General features: G+C 44.3%; 1 protein-coding gene across 1 annotated transcript in view; it reads left to right on the top strand.

Annotated features, from left to right (window-relative positions):
• The window catches only part of LOC139284949 (calsyntenin-2-like), a 219,306-nt gene extending 201,617 nt beyond the window's left edge, over positions 1 to 17,689 (top strand). Inside the window, exons 10-17 of the mRNA XM_070905336.1 lie at positions 705 to 871; positions 3,302 to 3,450; positions 7,648 to 7,859; positions 12,053 to 12,223; positions 12,353 to 12,498; positions 13,778 to 13,901; positions 17,101 to 17,285; positions 17,468 to 17,689. Of these exons, the coding sequence (XP_070761437.1) occupies positions 705 to 871; positions 3,302 to 3,450; positions 7,648 to 7,859; positions 12,053 to 12,223; positions 12,353 to 12,498; positions 13,778 to 13,901; positions 17,101 to 17,285; positions 17,468 to 17,689 (1,376 nt within the window). The remainder of the gene's footprint in view (positions 1 to 704; positions 872 to 3,301; positions 3,451 to 7,647; positions 7,860 to 12,052; positions 12,224 to 12,352; positions 12,499 to 13,777; positions 13,902 to 17,100; positions 17,286 to 17,467) is intronic.
• Positions 17,690 to 19,695: the final 2,006 nt, after the last annotated feature.

The raw sequence follows: 19,695 nt of genomic DNA on the forward strand, positions 1-19,695 counted from the left end.
ATGGACCTCAGCCATATCTTTGGCCATCAGTCAGTGCTTCAATTCATCCTCCAAATGTTTTTGATCTATGAACATTTGATGTATGAAACGTTATTAGATGAAGGGACTGTTCTATACCTTTAGTGCTTTGGTGGATTACTGCCAAAATTGGAGAAAAGCAGAGAGAAGGGACGAGGAAGTGAGGAAATAAATAAAAGGAAGGAAAGGAATTGGAAAGGTGAAGGTTTGATACCCAGAGCTCGTGCCCTTTCAGCTAATGAGTGGTGTGGAGACTCCTCTTTCTGGTATTGGCCTTTACGGAGTTCAGAGGACATATTTTAAATGTGTTGACTTTTTTCTTACCTTTATTTAGCCTGGATGGGCTGGTTGAGTAACACTTGCACTTTTACAGCGGCACCCTGTCGCTTAGTCACAGAATGGAGGCAGGAAACATGCATCTTAAGGCCAACTATAGCCATAATTTGGTCATCAGGACTCATAATTAAAGAGTCAGGTCACTGTTAGTTAAATGATCTTGTAATGTGTAAGGGGCTTCTATGTGCCACATACCAGTAGAGACAAACACGACACCATGGTGATTACTGTAGATTAACTCTCACCCACAGTTTTAATATGTAGAGATAGCACTGCATTTGTTTACATTAGGTGCAAAAAACGGCAAATCAAATGCATTTTATGAACTATTTTACTGTATGTGCGTGTAGGTGGGGAAGTGACCAAGCCTCGGTTCACTCAGTACTTCCGGGGCAGCCTATCTGGACTGACCATCCGACCGGGGAAGATTGAGAGTCAGAAAGTCATTTCCTGTCTGCAAGCCTGCAAAGAGGGACTGGACATCAACTCCCTGGAGAGTCTGGATAAGAGCATAAAGGTATTCATACACTGACACACAGAAATACAGGGGCGCTCCAGAAAGGAGACTTAGACTGGACTTGCAGTGACAAGCCGGACTTCAGTAAACCTAAATAGTCGATTCAGGTGTAAGCCATCTGACAAATCTAGGTCAAAACGATGCAGATCACATAAAAAGAAATCTCTACATTCAGTTCCTCGTAGCAGCGAAAGTTGGTTTTCTAACAACCGTCCTGACTTTTCTAAGTATTCTTTCAACACACATTCTCATCTGGTGCAAACACACACCCACAAAAACACACATTCTGATCCCAGTTGATACAAAAACTCTGCTTCTTTAAATCACTACAGCTAAATCACGAGTTGGCTGTCTCAAAACTCCTCAGCAACCCCCCCCCCCCCATTTCACCACCGCAGCTAATCCATCTCCCTGCACTGTGGAAGATAGAGGGCAGACAAGATGGATAGGGGTTTGTGTAGACTCAAAGCCGCCCACCAACCCACCCACCGTCCCTCAGCTCCCTTAACTCCTTTTCTGTCTTCTCTCCGTCTCTCCTGCTGCTCTTTCCATCGAGCTCCTTGTGCTGTGGTGCAGCACAGAGATCGTTGCCAGCCTTTTGAGAAGACAGGGTGTGATGAGGAAAGAAGAGGAGAGGAGGACAACCTCTCTCTAGGGCCAGCGTAGTTTATCTTTTGAGAGCTATTTCATTTTCTTCTTACCCCGCACGCTCGTCCACGGGAGGCTTAAGGACAGCATTTAGCCAAGCAGGTGGAGGGCTGGCACAGCACAATCAGAGGAGAATAACAGGGAGGGAAGGAGAGACGGAGGGAGGGGGAGGCAGATAGACAGCAAGTATAGTGACAGAGAACACAAGATGAGAGGAGACAGCAAGAGAAGGGAAGGTGTGAAGGGGAAAATGACAGAGGAGAGGGAGGGCATGGAGAGCCCCATGGAGTGCTGAAGCATTGTCACCCTGCTGCTGAGAGCCAGTTTTAAGAAAGTGCACTTCTAGCAGGAGACCACTAAACCCTCTTTAAAGGAAGAAGGGCCTCAAATACCTACCATCAAACCCTGCAGGAGAACAGACACCTCTGTCAAACTGTACTTTTCCCTGCCCCTTGACTTATAAGGCCACACCAGTGTTGTCTTCATGTTTTAGGCTATTTACTAAAAGGCACATACATATTCCTCTCACTTTTATGCTACTGTTTTCTTCCTGTCCTGGCAGCCACTGGTTTCCATTGATTTCTGCGCAGTATGAAAATCCATATACGAATGCATGAGACTACCTTAAAAAAGGTGATCCATCACAGTGAACTTTTTTTTTTAGTCAAAGTGACATTGCTGTTGCATGGTAATGCAGTACAAACATGACATTCACTTTGATGGATAACCTAAATCCAGGCAAGTTTCAAGTCTCCACGAGCTGATGTTCGTACTACTGTGTAACGAAATGAATAGAAATCAATGGCTGCCTGTAAGGTAGGACAATTTACAGTCACTACTGCATGCTTTGGGATGGTACGGACATTTTAACTGATTACACTAACACAACCAAGATGAATAAATCCTTATGTCTTTACCTCATGTGGATGTGAAATGCAGGCGTTAAAGCTACAATAAAGCTGCATCACACTTTGGCCACCAGGTCAAGATAACAGATGGCAGTTTAAAGGACTTAGAGGGCAAAACATCCAACTGCCCCGAGCCCTGAAAAGCTCCAGACTTTCCATGTCAACTGTTTTTTGTTTAATTTAATTGTATGCACCTCTAAATCACATTTCAAGGGCCTTCATATTTTTATATTAACATAACAATGGATGAGTTTCCAGAGCTCTACAAAGCAGTCTAGCCTCTTTCAGCTCATTGTTTTGGTTTTATGGCCTGCAACTTTCCTGTTTTGGTATCGTCACAAAACACTGTACGCTACCCTGTCCAGCAGCAGACAGCAGACAGACACAGTTAACGACTCGCCGGTAAACGCAGTGGAGCATTTAGCGGCTAAAGAGCCAGATTTTTCCCTCAAGAGTTAGCGGAGATGAAAACGGGACTAAAAGAGAGTGAATATTGGACTTGCACTCAGTTGCCAGTTTATTAGGTACACCTAGCTAAAACTAATGGAGTCTAATACTGCAACAGTCCTGCAATAAATCTTCCCTTCATGAAGGGTATAAAAAGCTGTTTCAGAGAGGTGCTGATTCAACTGTATGATCATTTTGGAGGATGCAGATTTCGGTGCTGTTGAACTGTGTTGCGTTATACAGAGAGGTGTTCCTGTTATTTAGCCTGCCCTCAGTGAGATAAATAGGGTGGACAAAATAATGAATGTATATTAGATTCGTTTTAGCTAGGTGTAGCTAATAAACTGGCCACCGAGTGTATCTTCACCTGCTCTGTTTCTACATTTTATCATCTCTCTCCATCTAACATCAGTTTTCTCTCTCATAGTTCCACTTTAACCCGGCCCAGTCTATCTTGGTAATGGAGGGAGAGGACTTGGAAAACATGAACGCCGCCGTGAGGAAAGTTTCCTACATAAACTCTCGCCAGTTTCCCACACCGGGCATCCGACGTCTGCACATCTCCACTGTCGTCCAGTACGTACAGTTCTCTTCTTCCTTCCCTCCTCTTGTTGTCACAGTTGTCTTTTTAAACTTTCTATCTGCATTTGTTTCCTTTAGTCTTCTCCGAATGTCTCAGTTTCTCTGTAGCTCCTCTCTCAGATGTGAGGCGCGTTAACCCACCTTGACGCTTCTGTTTAGCGCTAAGACAACACAGCAGATATCACAGCCTGACTGATACATAATTCCCTCCTCAGACATTGATGCCAGCCCCTCCTCCTCTCACTGCTCTCTCTCTCTCTGTTTCTCCTTTCCTCTGCTGTCATTTTCCCTTTCCTTTAATACACCATTTTCTGTTCTCTGTCGCCACCGGGGGCCGGTTTTTACATTTTCATGTCATGTATTAATAATTCTGCCTGGGTTTTGCCAGAGGAATGAGAGAAAGAGAGATATAAAAAGAGAGAGAGAGGCTGGCTGGTAAAACAGCCTCCCTCGGCGGGTTACCATTAAAATTCATGATTGTTTTAAATATATGTAGACCCCTGCAGCACCGCCCTGGGGGTTCACTCTCCGCCCTCCTGTTGGGTTCGATGCACGGCCGTGGGCCCGAGAGCTTCAACTAACACAGCACAAGTGTGTGTGTGTGTGTGTGTGTGTGTTTGCGTGTTGGTGTGTGCGCTGCAGAGGCTGCATGTGATGAAGCGGAGTCATTGTTGCTCGAGGCACAGTGATTATCAAGGAATACATTATGCTAATGACGGCTAAGCTTGCGTCATCGCTAAATGTTGTTTAGATTGAGTTTTTCTTGCAGACTGCTGACTGGCCTGATAGCTGTGTGCATGCACGAGTGTGTGTATAATGGATGGAAACGGCGTCAAACACTACTTGTGGATATGTGTGGCTAGTGTGTGAGAGGGTGTCCATTCAAATACACGTGTTGAGACCCATCCATGAGGTGTATTTTAGCTTCCTTCCATTTTTTTTAATACTCTCATCCAGAACAGACACCGGTGGAAACATTTGCGTGAGTTACGCAGAGATCCTGGAACGTGGCCTCCTGCCGTAACACGTCCTCCTACAGACAGTACCGCTTCTCACAAATAAACAGATGTTAAATATTTCCTGACGCTGCAACTAAACTTGCTTCTTGCTGACGCCTGATAACTACAATTGCTGCAGGCATCGGGAAAATAATTAAGCAAACAGCTCTAATCTTAACAACACAACCCCTGTGGGCTCCCCTGGACCCCACTTTCTTCTTTGGAACAAAACTTATTTCATTTTTCTCACGGAGAGTGGTTTTACGCTGAAGTAAAATGTGTGATTAACTGTAAATGTTTTCAGTCAGAGAGAGCAGTTGAGTATTTAAGGATTCTCATCCCATCCATTATATGCAAGTGTGCAGATGACACATTTTGAGATTCAGTATGGTTTTCAATTTAAAATCACACTTTTCTGTGTTATATTTATACTCCACAGCTTTGAAAAAGACAGTTTAAAGTGAGACCTATGAGTTGCACCTCTACTGAGTAGGTAGAAAACATACAGGACTTCCTGCTGCCATGCCTGTGTGTGTTAGCCACAGTGTGTCTGTGACTAGTCTGCAACTTCTCTTTATAGCAGCAAATGCGTGTGTAGAGTCTCGTTGATAACACGGGTGATTTAACTTCCAATTTGTTGTTTTAGCACTTCAATCAGAACTCGCACTAGCAGAAGAGATTCTCTTCAACTGAGTTAGTTACACTGAGAGCCTGAAAAATGGCCTCCCTCTATAACACGTCAGCAAAATGTCGAAAAAAAACTCCCCCCCAGACTGCCACGGACAGTATCACTCCTCACAAATAAACAGAGATGTTAATTAATTCCTCCAAATGCAATTCAATTAGTTCCGTGCTGACGACTAATAACTGCAATTACTGCAGGCACTGAGAAAATAAAAGTAACTAACGCTAATCTTTGGAACAGCCCTTTTAGGCTCCCTCGTCATATTTCTTTATAATTAAGTTGGACTGGCTCCAGGTTTGTTTGTTTTTTTTGTCTTTTTTTGCCGCTCAGCAGGCCCACGCAGCAGCCGTCTCTCTGCATCACTGAGCTTCAGTTTCTCCCTCCGCTCACAACAATGGCTTAGTGCCCGAACAGCAAACAGCCACACACAGCGCCGGCCGTGGCCACAGGGAAAGAAAAGGAGAGATTACACGATGCCCCCAAACCTGTTTTGGTCTCAGACCGTGGCTTCAGACAACTGACTGCAGAGGATTAAAGACAATAGTTAGTCCCAGCTGTCAGGCGAAGTTTCAGGGATTTTTAAAAAAAATATTTCAAGAAACTAAATGCGAATTTCCTCTCAGTCAAAGCCAGTAAGTGAGCCTCCTGAATGTAGAACTATACCAAAAGCACTTCCATGGTCTTTCAAGACGTTTGTTCCATGTGAAGACCTAAAGATAGTAAAACTAAGAGATGTGCTTGTCAGTTTTACAGTACCAGGGTCGTTTCTGGGCGTTTCAGTGCCCCTGAGGGAACTGATCTTGTAATATTTATACATATATACATATAATCATTTAATGATATTTCAACTTTATTCACCCTTACTCAACTTCTCGTTTGTGCATGTACACAACTTTCTGCCATTTGTGCGACTCTACACTTCAGTGATGACACAAGATGACGATGATTCATAAGTGTCCGAAATCTCAATTTACTATAGAAAAAAAAACTACTGTTGTACAGAGACGGGTGAATGAGCCAAACATTCTTCTTTGACATTCAGCCAAATGTGCCCCATTATTACTGCCGTTCCCTTTTTGTTTTTCTAAAACAAACGACCCAGCTAGAGACATATGGCAATTCATCATATGGATTTATGCGCTACAGCATAGTTTACATCAGAACGTAGGTGGGAAAACACGGGATGCACAACAGCTGCAATCTCCTAGCCCAGGTTTCAGATGCAGGAAGCAGGCTTGTTTAGATTTCTTCCTGTCTCTGGCTGCAGGGACACAAAGCATTGATGTCCCTCCCACTGACAGATGTTTGTGTGCTTGAAAGGCCTTCGGTGAAAAGTAAAAACAAAAATATGGTTGCTTGTTCAGCTTTGACTTCTTCATCGCCCCCTCCACCACCATCAGTACCCTCAATAGCCCCCCCCCCCCCCCCCCTTTCTTCATTTTAATGTCTTTTGTTTTCAATGTGACTGATGTGTAATCAGACGTGTGAACAGGACCGATCTGAGTGCGTCTACTCTCCTCTGTGTGGCTTTGATGCAAGCTCTCAGCTAGCTAGCTCAAATCCTAGAGAGCCGATGTGGGTCTGCCCATTAAAGGCTGCCAGTGGACGCTGCGCATTTGAACACATGCTATCACACGCTGACAGGCAGGCAGGGAGGCAGACACGCATGTATGAAAACACAGCAGTCGCACTGCTGCAGGTCTGTGTCTGCTGCCTGAGCACTGACAGAGCGTTTTACCCCCTGAATAACTGCCGAGCGCTGTGGTCTGGATGTGGATTTAACAGCTTTTAGTGCAGCTAAGAGCTTCTGTTGGTATTGATAAGCTTTATTAGCTGTTGTAATGTTGCATGGTTTTACATTCTGATGCTGAATAGGTATACAGCAGCTTGGGTTAGGGACAGAGCTGTCTCGTAAAATGTCATGAAGTGCTCCTCTGTGCCCTCGTTCACCCTTTGGTGCTGTGCATCACCTGGATCCTCCTTATACATGTGGCCTCCTCGCTGAACAGGAGGTAATACTAGTCACCAGTGAAAAAACCTTTTACCCAGTTTAAGAAGACTAACACTCTCACACACACATCCGCAGGAGAACAAAACATTATTCAGGTTCTTAAAAAGAGGACACAGCTGCTAATTACCAATATGAGAAATGGGAAGGATATTAACCACTAATTACTTCTCCTAGAGAAAAAGTAAAAGTAATTATAGTCCTACTTTTGAGAAGAATATCTGTAATACATGCCTGCTTCTATTAATACATTCAAACACTTCCTTCCCAGTAAGGCTTGAAGATCACAAGAAAGGTCTTAAGATTTAAGATTTAAGGGGCAGTTCGACATTTAGGGAAATACACTCATTCGCTTTTTGGCTGAGAGTCCGATAAGAAGATTGATACCGCTCTCATTTCTGTGTGCTAAATATGAAGCTGCCAACAGCAAAAAACAAACAGCAGACCACTGCCAGCAGTGTCAGCTTGTCTCGTCTCACTCTTCGCCCCTTTATGTCCAGGTGTTTTGGTGAAGACACTTGTATCACCATCCCAGACATCGATGCGGTGGTGATGGTGTTGCAGCCCAGTGAGCCCAGGATAACCATCACCGGAGTGGAGAGACTCAACCGGCCGGCCTCCGACCTCGGAGGGCCAGGAGGCGTAGCTCTGTTCCAGGACCTCCACATCATCAGCACAGTCACCCGGGCAGACGCCACCGCACATCACACAGGTACGGACTATACTACTACTTTCTCCTGCCGGTGAGAACATCCATAGATTTGTAAGCCTTCAAACCTAAAAGGAATCAGTGCCTTATTACAGAATTAGCTGCTTTTTCTGGTTGGTGTCAATTCACCATCTCTTTCCAGCTACATGAGGCGCAGGCAGAAAGCTGATTTTCTCAGTATTGACCAATATGATGTGATTTGTTTAAAGTGCTTGTGCTACTTTTGAAGGCACAAACACAGGGAATGGTATCTTGACGTACTTTTACTTTCCCAGTGACAAGCTCACACTCCAAAAAGTCTAAGAGTACCTCACGAAGTAGGAGATGAGAACCTCCCTGCAGGTAGAAGTCTGTCTTGACTAAATATTTCAGCACTTTTTCTTATTGATAATGTGTTCACTCATTCATGAAGTCCTATAACCTATGCAGTGCCACCTGCCTCACTACCAAAACAAACTTACAGAGAAAGCCGAACATTTCGTAACGCCTCGTGAGACCGCGAATCAGCAGCAGCGAGTGTTTCTTTCATCTGGTACGTCTGCGCACGCCGTGAACTCAAAACAAAAGTTGTGCTTTTCGCTCTCATACAGCCAAACGATCTAGACAGGTGGGAATAAAGGTTATCGAAACTCAAACAAAGTAATTTCTTGTGTGTCCGAGTGATTCACAAGCAGCACATATGTACTATGCATATTTAGTGACTTGTCCATATTGTGTGTTTGCAGTATTCAGATCCTTTACTTGGCTAAAAGTATCAACACATACAAAACAATCAGACAAAAGATTTGACATTAGACATTATTAAACAATATTTTAATAATAAACAGTATTTTAATGTTGTAGTTTGTCTACTAGAAGTAGTAGAAGTAAAAACTAGCAGTACTTGAGCAGATGTACTACTGGTTGGCACATACAGCTGCATTGTAACATCCCCTCAGATACAGTTGAGGACAAGTGCCCCCTCCTCACCAGCTGTAATCTACAATGCAAGCTGGAGCCTTTTGTTCCACGCAGCTCTGCTGGCCTCGCCAATATGTTGAGTCAATTTCCTGCTGAGTCCATCTCTCTCCATACAGGACAGGAGGTATTAGCCCCTCCACCGTTGCCATACACTCTCCTATCTGTCCCAATGCGACTGCAGACCCCCTCCTGCTGAGTAAGACCTGCACCTACCACAAGCCTGATTCTCAGGGTCGCGCTGCCTTGACCGGCGGCAAATGAGTATGACATTTAAATCCCGTCGGCTGCAGCCTTGTCCAACGATCTGACCGCCGAGGCAGGAACAGCCCCGGCTCGGCCCCCGGGCCCCCGCTGCTCGCAGCCAATTAGGAGCAGATAAGCAGAGCGAGAGGGAGGTTTTAGCCCTCCATTGTGTGTAATGCGGCGAAGGAAGAGCGGCAGAAAGTGGCATTGCTTTCAGGAGTCGGCGGAGCTCTTTCTGCTGGTGAAATAGAGACTGCAGCTGGGGGGAAGAGATTAGCTGGAAGCCAGAGAAAGACACAGAAATGGAAAGAAAGCGAGATGAGGAGAGAGAGTGTGTGGGAGAGGGAGGCACGATGAAGTTCCATAATGAGCAGATTTTGGCTTCTCTCGAGGCTTAAAGGATTCGAGATAAATCACACACATTTCTTTTGCGGGGCATGCAGTAAGTTTCCTTTGGACCCTCTTAATCACCCCCTCGTCCTCTTTGTCTCTCCCCTCTGTCATTCATTTGTCTTTTTATTGAGCCTGCTCCGCACTGCTTCATTCCTTTCTCCATCTCGCACCACAGCATCCTTTCAAGGCTCCCTCTGATGCTTTTACTCAGAGCCAATGTCACCAATTGTCTCCTTAACTCATCATCTTAAACGCTCAACATCTTGACCCATTTGCTTTCATGGCCATCTTCTGTTCTCTCTCTCCTCTTCTGCTTTGCGTCAGAGTTTTTCTTTTGCTTCCATTTCTTTACTCCCATCCCTCCTGCACTCACTGGCTCTCCCAGTCTTTCTCCATCTCTTTTCTCTGCTTTGTAATTCTTTCTAAGGAGCCCAGCTCGATTTTTTTTTTTCCCCCATCCCACCCACACTGTAGCTCCGAGATCAGTGTTGGCTGCACACAAACTGTTCCTGGGACAGTCCTGCACTCAGACTATACTATTAGTGTGTACTAGCTTGTGTCAGCTTTTTGTTCTCCATTCATGTCAAAGCAGCATTTAACACCAAGCAGGGCAACACACATGCCAGACTGAGTAAGTAGGCTGTAACAAGCCTGAACTGCAACCTCAAATAGTTTGGAAACAATAAAAGAATAAATGAATTAATTTAAAAAGTACACAGACACCTATAATAATAATAATAATAATAATAATAATGCACATTTAATGTCCCTCCATTTTTCAAGATGTTTCCTGTTTTGAGTTAGCTGCTTTTTCTGGTCACTGCACTGTTGTTATTTATCTTATCTTATTTTTTTTATTTTTATTTTTATTCTTATTCTTATTTTAGCTTTTATATTCTACTTATTTGTTATCAAAACAATAGCACCTTCTGACCACAGCAAATTCCTTGTAATGTATGTTACTTGGCAATAAACAGTTTCTGATTCTGATTCTGATTCTGATTCTGATTCTAAAGACTCGTCAGGTGACCTGACTGAATGAACTGGAACCAAAAGCAGGAAACAACAACGTCTCCATTATCATGTTTCCTTTTTTTTTTTTGTCTTACTAACATTTTTAACCTTTAACCTCTTTTTAGCCTCTGAAATGTTTATCTGTGTTGTGCTAAAAGTATTGTCAGTATTGTCGGCTACACAGAAATATCTGTCTAACGCAACATTAGCTTACATTAGCTGCTGGTCATACTAGACCAACTAAGCCTGTAGCAAACCACTCAGTGTGTTGAATTGAACAGTGTGTTTTGGGTTCAACTCAGTCAAACAGTCTCTTTGTAAATGTGTCACAGCAGAAAAAGGTAGTAAACATTTAAAGCTGCATTACAGCAGTCTATTTTTCTATTGTTAATTATTATTTTTGATATTTTTGGGAGGCAGAAGAATCCCATAACAGGCTGAAAAGCACACCCCTCCGTCCTATCATTACCTTACCAGGTGTTTTAGACTAACGTGCCAGCAAACGTTAGCTTACTTAATACATCCAACAGACACAGAGCTACCTTTTTCTCTCTGTTTTGTTTTCCATCAAGTCTCGAGGGACATGTATGTCTCATTAGCCTCTAAATGCTCCATGACGTTGCCCAGCTAGTCGCTAACTTTGTCTGTTTGCTATGTGGCGCTGGGCAGGTAACGAGTAGAGCTTGCTGGCTGCTCAACCAAAACAATGTGCTAACAGAGGCTAACAGGCGACGTGTTATGTTAGCCCCTTTTCACTGAAAGCAACACCCCCCCCCCCCCCCCAAAAAAAGAGCACCTTTAAATATAAGCCTTCATACAGATAAACTAAAAATAAATCATCTTCTTTCCTGAAACACAACTCTCTGTCTGTTTAACTCACTCTCCCGCCTTTCTCCACTTCAGCTCTGCCTCCCCTCAGAGACCCCCATCCAGACATGCACACCACATATCTATCTTTCTCCATCGGGAAGCTGTTAAATGGGCATAGCCGGTTCCCTCCCCAGGGAGCGTACAGTGAGGGAGAAGGCTGGGTAGCAGTGAGAGGTGGAGGCTAGTGCTTAGCAGGCTGTCAAAGAGCCCCAGCAGCCACCCAGCACTGCTGTGATGGGAGCCGTCTGAAGGGACTTGTTACCACGGCAGCTCATGGCACTATCTGTGTTCAGAGAGTTGACGAATAATTGGAGAGTAGGAGAAGGTGTGTGACGTCCTGTGCTGTTTGAATAATGGTTCTTCAAAGCGTTCAGGGATTTCTTCCTCCAGTGTTTTGGCATGGCAACAGCAATCAGACCGTCATGTGACAACCGAGGGTTCGTAAGTTCACACCGGCCACGTTAGGAACAGTTTTACATTAGTTTGGTTCATTTAGGGAGATGAGAACAAAGGTACCCCGAGCTTAAGTAGCCACACTGATGTGCCAAAAAATGGGCTTCCAAGAGAACTGCAGTTCATTAGGAGTGAGACCCCAAATACAAGTTGAACTGTGTGTGTGTGTGTGTGTGTGTGTGTGTGTGTGTGTGTGTGTGTGTGTGTGTGTGTGTGTGTGTGTGTGTGTGTGTGTGTGTGTGTGTGTGTGTGTGTGTGTGTAGCACGTGGACCCGGGTTGCTGGAGGAGATTATCCATAACTTGGACTACTGTGACGTCCTGGTGTTGGGGGAGGAGCTGAGGCCGGACCAGGAGTCCCTCCAACTGCAGCGCAGCACTCTGCTCGGAAAACACCTCGACGCCACTAACTCCACCTCTGGCATGTCCATATATGGTAGGTTACTATGGTAACCGCACCAAAGCTACGTGAAGTGCGTCTTTGCCATGAAAACATAGAAGTCACGGATTTAAGTTATTTCCTCTCACCTTCACTCTCTACGTGTGACCCTGCCTCTCTCCACAGGCGTGGACTCCATGTCCAACTATGAGCAGGTGATCCGACAGGTGCGTTACCATAACTGGCAGCCCGGACAGCTAACAGAGAGAAGGTTTCGCCTCACCTGCTCCGAGCTCAACGGACGCTACACCAGCAATGAGTTCAACCTGGAGGTCAGTGTGGACTACCGCTTCACTGATGTGGTGAAGGTCAATAGTGATACAGATTTATGACACAGGGTTTGTTACAGTTTTTGCATTCAGTGTCTTTACCTATCAATAACCATTTGAGTACCAATCACTTCTAGAATAAATAGATGGAGGTGGATGAGACTGACAAATTGGCAAGTTAATCGGTGAGGAAAATAATGGTTAAGACAGTAAGATTGTTAAAATTGGGTATTTTAAGACCATATCAGACGTGCTTTCAGTTTTGTCAGCTTACGTAACATATGGGGAGAATTAAAGATGGCAGATCCAACACACCCACTCGTGCATTAAGACGCTTCAGCTTAAAGAAGTGACAATCTCACAAAATGCCCCTGGGGCTGACAAGCAGCCCTAAAATAATAGATAACATTGCACATATTTGCAAAAATGAATCATCATAAAAATCATGAACTCCTCATCACATTGTGAGAGTCAGCAGTAATACTAGCAGGTTGTCCCAATGCTGCTTCTTACAACCAACTGGACCAAAGTGCTTGAACGGACAAAGTAAGTGAGCTGACTCAGCGCAGGTGTCTGGCAACACTTTCACTTTGAGAGCAAATTTCAAAATGAACCGCAGCGGCAGCATCACTTTCACTCTTAGTGGCAAAGCATCTGAAACATGACAAATTCTATGTATATACCGAACATAGACAGAAAAACCTTCAATTGAACTCAAAACGCGGTTCCAAACTCAGACTTCCAGTTGAAAGGTGCACTTTCAGTCCTGCATCAGTCCAGAAAGACCCCAAAGACATGTCCTTCAAATGTAGACCGTAGAGAAGGCACACTGCAACATTGAACACTTCACCTAAAGACACCTTAAACAGTGAATCAGGCTTCTCTGGCCGGCAGAAACGCTCACACACACTCACACACCTGTAATACACTGATATAAATGCCAAAATCAGCTCACTGTGTCAGCTAACCGCTGTTTGTTTCTGTCCCTGCTCTGTTTGACTTATTCATACAATCTCTGGCGTTTACTTTGAGGGAAGAAAATGTTTCACTAGACATAGTTTGAACCTTGGAGGCTGTCGATGAATCTAGTTTACATTTCACCTTCCTGTATTGAGCTGACCCTGTCCACCAAAAGGCATAAATACATTCACTTCCCCGTCTCTCTAGAATCTTTACTTTATTCTGTCTGGAATGTATCATCTGTATGAGTCGAGGCAAGTTCAGGCGTTCAGGTGGGAGACACTGCGACAGCCTCACTTCTTCTTCATTTGTTCCCATCCAGGTGAGTGTGCTGCACAGTTCAGAAGCTGGGGAACATGTCAATCACATGGTAGCCCCGCCCCAGTACATGCAGGTGGTCCACCATCCATCCATGATGCATGACCTGTACCCCAGCCACAGCTCAGGTAAGGAAACACGCACAGTTTAGTGTGTTCAATGTCCATTTGTCCTGTTCTTATCATCACCTGAATAATGTTATATTAATCAGATCAGTCTCAAACTGATCACAGGAGAGGCCGATTTATTGGAATACAGCCGAACTTTTGGAACTTTTGTAGGTGGAAACGGCTCAAATGGTACAAAAAGTAGAAACCAATTATCAAAACTCATTTTACCTGCCCAATTAAATAAAAACTAACCCAAATGGGCGGAAAACTGCCCTAGCTGCTTCCCTCAGCCAACCACTTGGCACGACTACTAGCAAAGTTGCTAACTGCAGCCGCTGGCGGCTAAAAGATGACAGGTGAGATGATGTGAGGGCCATGTGTCACTCACAAACTGACATTTGTTGCAGGTCTGGATTAGGTTGTGTTGCTTCTTCCATTCCAGACTGGAGTCTTCCTATAATGTGAAAACACCAACATCTTTTGTTGCTCTCTGACAGAAACATCAATCCTCCAGAATTCTGTAGTCACAACTTATGTTTCGAGAAAGACTCTTTTCGCTTTTTCTCGATGTCACCTTTTTCTGTCGCTACGCCTACTATCTCTGCAGCTCAGCTGACACCAACGCTCTGGGGATTGTCAAACAGCATTCTGGGAAATGTAGTAAATGTCCAGCCAAAGTAAAAGCACTAAAAAAAAAGTGAATTACAGAACATAACGAAGCAATTTGGAAAGCATTAACGATGTGAAATTAGTGACGTATAAAGATTATCTGAAGGCGGAGTTTGCTTTTAAAGACTCTGACGTGGAAACCCTCACAGACAGAGGGAGAGGTGCTGTTTTTATGGCGGCTAACCTTTCTGGGGTAAACATGGCCAGGTCCAGGGGAACACTCGGCTTCGCTTTCTAGTTTGTTTATCGTTCTGTTCATCAGACTGCTGCTCTCACACTGATGTCCGCGGGTGGTAGCGAGCAGTGTAAACTCTCCCCCTCTCGAAATGATGCACCCGGCTTATTCCCCTCCCTCGGCACACATGAGTGATCTGAAGTTAAGAGAACATGGAGAGGAGGAGAGACATTGGTCTTAATCTACCACACCAGATTTAATTATTCATCAGACTCTAATGGATTCTACTTAGAGTCCCGGAGAGTTCAGTGGCCAATGCTGTTAACAGCCCAGAGAGTTGGTGTGTGTGTGTGTGTGTGTGTGTGTGTGTGTGTGTGTGTGTGTGTGTGTGTGTGTGTGTGTGTGTGTGTGTGTGTGTGTGTGTGAAAAGGAGGTCAGAGGAGCAGAGAGTGAGGTGAGTGGTTGGAAATCAGTGATAAAAACACATAAAAATAGATCAAAATAAAAGAATGGTCGTTTCCGCAAGGACGCATTTTTAGCACATGTGAATGTTTCAGATGACGATGATGATGCTGTATGTAGAGTACAAAGTGGAGGGAGAACGTCAGGGGGTGGGTGTGTGTGTGTGTGTGTGTGTGTGCGTGCGTGCGTGCAAACACTCATCCAAATTACTCTGAGGGGCTGCATATGAAGCTTCACTGCGAGGAAGATCAAAGGCCGTGGATTTAGTGTGAAAATCTAGGGAACTAGACTGAATCAAATGATCATCTGAAGAGTCCTCGCTCTCGTTAAACACACACACTCTCTCACACACACACACACACACACACACACACACCAGCAGGGGCTAGTGGAGAGAGGGCAGGCATAGAAAAGTCGTGTTATCTCAGTAGGCTGGAGATCAGAGCAGAAGAAATAAACATTTTAGATCAAGAGAAATCCCTCAACGTGTGTTGTGGTTATGCTACTAAATAGGGCTTATGATACATCTTCGCAGCCGCGTACTGCACTGAGACCTAAATTAAATGCGTTTAAGTTTGTTGGGAAAACATTTGAAACGATCTGTAGCTTACACACGGCTCTGTTAAATCCAGCTCTTATTTGTCTGAATCCACTCCAGCAGGCCTTGGACACAAATTCAACGTTTAAACATGAGGCAAGTTATTGTGCTTTCTTCTGTACACCGACAGCCTGTTAAATTGAGCCAAGTTTAAATAATGTAAGCTTTTCCCTTTTTTTTTTTTTTTTTTTTTCCAGGCATACATTAGTTGGAATACAGAGCGAGGATCAGTCGAGCACTTTGTTCTTTCACTGGTGACTAAATGGGTCAAAACTTCAGGTCGTCAAACGTCATTTCTTGGATTCATGTGTTTCAAACATTTAAACCAAAAGACCTTAATGAGAAGTTATGTCACAGTGTGATGCTAACACTAGCATTTGATTCAAAGCATCACTGTGACTGACTGCGATTAAAAGTTTCTCACTGGGCTCAAACGTGTTTTTGGGTCCATAGAGTCATTTCAGAAAACTCGATTTCTGGTTTTACAGCCTCTCCAAAAAAGACCGGGTGGTTGGTTTTGGGCCAGTGTGCATCACGTGATTCTGCAATACCGAGTGTGGCCACTGGGAGGGGGGGGCTTGGCTTCACTATGACGATGTTAACATGCTGATGTTTAGCAGGTTTAATGTTTACCATGTTCACCATCTGAGTATTGTGTGTTAGCGCATTTGCTAATTAGCACCAAACACAAAAAGTACATGTGAAGCTGATGAGAATATCATAAATAATAAAGTTATTACATTTAATCCTGAGGGGGACATGAATGTCTGAACATGTCAGACTGACATGCTGCTGGCATATAAAGGGACCGGCATATAAATACAATAAAAACAGGCCAATATTGCCCAAAAAATGGCATTATAAGAAAATCAATAGACTGTCACAATAATTAAAGATCACAATCATCAACAGAGTGCCCGTCTTATTTAAAGGTTAAAAGGGCCCCCGCACAATAACATGAGAGAGAAAATCACAAAATCAATAGGCTATCGCAAAAGGCCTTCAGCATCCAACCATAAAAACAGTAAACAGAGGCCTCAGCGACAACAACAAGCGTCCATCTACAGCCTGACACAAAACACAGTGTTATAACGGGAGGGGGGGACGCATTATGGGACGTGTAGGATCCAGTGTTTTTTGAGCTTTCTCCTTTTCAAGGACTATAATTCAGGAAATATCAAACTTAACTGACTTTTAAAAAAAAAAAGGTTTATATTCATTTGAGCACACGGAGCGACTGATGGAGGCGACTTTGGCATGACTGCATCCTTTTCCTGCTCTCACCTCTCGCTCGTCTCTGGTCGTGTTCTCAGGCGTGCCAAGCGCCGCCACCGTGGTGATTGTGATGTGCATCGCCGCTCTGGTGGTGGTTGTGGTGCTGGGCATCTATCGCATCCACCTGACCCACCAGCAGGAGGTGAAGCTGGCAGAGACAGCCAAGGAGGCGGACGCGACCTGGGACGACTCGGCTCTGACGATCACGGTCAACCCGATGGAGGTAGGAGGGTGCGGGACTGGAGGAGTGTGGACCCTGTCAGGGAGGGAATGTGGGGATAAATAAAATGGACTACGGTAAAAGAGATAGGCCCGTGCTCTGCTCTCACATTATTAAGATTTCTTGCTTTTCAAACTAATTCCTGATCATTTAGTTTCTGAAACTCTCTGAATGTCTCACCACAGAACCTGGAGGGGCCCCAGGCTGCTGAGGAGGAGGCCAGCGAGGAGGAGGAGGAAGAAGAAGAAGAAGAAGAAGAGGAGGAGGAGGAAGATGACGAGGAGGAGGATGACATCACCAGCGCTGAGTCAGATGACAGCGAGGAGGAAGTGGACGTCCAGCTACCCAGGATGCAACACCAGAGCAAGAAGGGCCAAAACTGGGACAAAACAACGATATCTTATTGAAACACACATTCACAGTCACTCACACACACACACACGCACACACACACACACACACACACACACACACACACACACACACACACACACACACACACACACATTCTGCAACACCTCAAATCAAATGGTTGAAACAAAAAGACTTTGTGATGTTGATGCTCACAAAATGAGGCAATATCTCCCCCTACTGGAAGACTACAAACACACACACACACACACACACACACACACACACACACACACACACACGCACAGTGATTTAACCTTAGCCTTGTCAGAAAGCCTCCCGTTTTATACAGCTGATAAGAAACAATGCGACACTAAAACTGCTCGTCAATCAAATGACTTTCATCCTTCTTAAAAGGGACAGCTCAATAAATTTAGGTCACCCCCCGTCCCCGAAAGATCTCTCTCCCGTTACAGTCCACACCACAACTGTGATCTTTAGTGAAATAAAGTTGTTTGAATCCCATTTTGTCGATTAAACCCTGCACCACGTGTTCAGTTTGATGTGTCGAATTCCACAGTGAGATTTCTGATGTCCCATGAAAATGCAAAACAGTCTTTATTTAAGAAAACTGAGTTGCAACAGTAAAGAATCAGACTATTTTTGGTTTGTATACTCCATGTTATTTATCAGTCTTTATTCTAGCCGACTTGGCAAAGCCAGGTGATTTTACAGAAATAGCATATTTTCAATGGTACTCAAAAACAGACAAAAAAAACCCAGATGATCTGTGTGTAGTCATGTCGAACTAGCTGAGGGGTCTGAGTTCTGGGTTTTTGGGGACAGTCAGAGGAGTCTCCTTGTACATTTTTATACGCTCCTTTCTTGTAAATATTGAGTATAGTAGGTGACCTCCCACCCCCCTCCCCTCACCCCCTGACACCACTTTCTCCACCCAGAAACCCTCCTCTGCACCTGTACACAACACACATGCCACCTCTCCATATGTATGTACATCCCCTGAACCCTTAGCCTGCAGGAGTCTTTACTGGACTCAGCCCCCCCCCTCCTGTGTGTGTGTGTTTCTAGCTCAGTGTTCAGATCATTCCAGCTGACCGCGGGTTTGTTAGGATGGATGTGCCACTGCCTTCATAGTGACTGGGTCAGGTAGAGTTTATGTAAAGAGGCGTCAGTCTTATGAATCTTAATCACAAGAAGAGAAGAGAGTCCACCCCCCCACCCCCCACCCCTCGCTGCTCATATACGGACCACAAGACTTGCCCAAGTGAAGTTTTAGTCTCAGGAGTGGTCACAGCAGCAAGCTACACTAATAATTCTGCCATCTACTCCTATTAGTCATTAATGCTGCATCGCAGAGATGTGAGAAATTCCAGCTTTCTAACAGGAAAAGTGTAATGGAACTGGGCCCGTCAGCGTTAGAGCCGGACTGACCAACACTTCATTTTTGAGACTAATATCATCATTTTTTTTTTTTTTTTTTACATAAAAACATAAAGTAAATGTATCATTGTTTTGATAAGGATCCTTTAAATGTGGATATTAAAGAATCGTGACCAAAATATGTACAGAGTGGAACATTTTAAACAGTAAACTTCACTATAAACAACAAATATTAAAGTTGAGGTAAAAGAAATGAGGCTTAAATACGTGGAAATGCAGCCTATTTATTTAAATAAGAACTATAATAAATGATATAGAACTATAACATTAAATGAAGTATGAGTAGCGTAAAGCTGCACTGAATATTTTTATATTAACAATGGATCACATGACTACATGTAAAATTTACTGTTTTGGTCCCACAAGTCGCAACTTTAATGTCCCATCGCTCTTATCAGCCGGCTGTCCGCTACCTGTCCACACACAGTCAGCGGCTCACTGGTGGACACAGAGGAGCGTTTGGCAGCTGAAGAGCTGAATATTTTTCTCAGGAGTTGTTGGAAACCAGAGCTGAATGTTGGGCAGGTGGACAGACGCACGACTCCGAAACCAACGCTAATGTCTGCTAGATGTGTAAATAGTCAACAGTGTGCTAACACGT

The sequence above is a fragment of the Enoplosus armatus genome, chromosome 5 (genome assembly GCF_043641665.1).
Source record: "Enoplosus armatus isolate fEnoArm2 chromosome 5, fEnoArm2.hap1, whole genome shotgun sequence".
In the NCBI taxonomy this organism is placed as follows: domain Eukaryota; kingdom Metazoa; phylum Chordata; class Actinopteri; order Centrarchiformes; family Enoplosidae; genus Enoplosus; species Enoplosus armatus.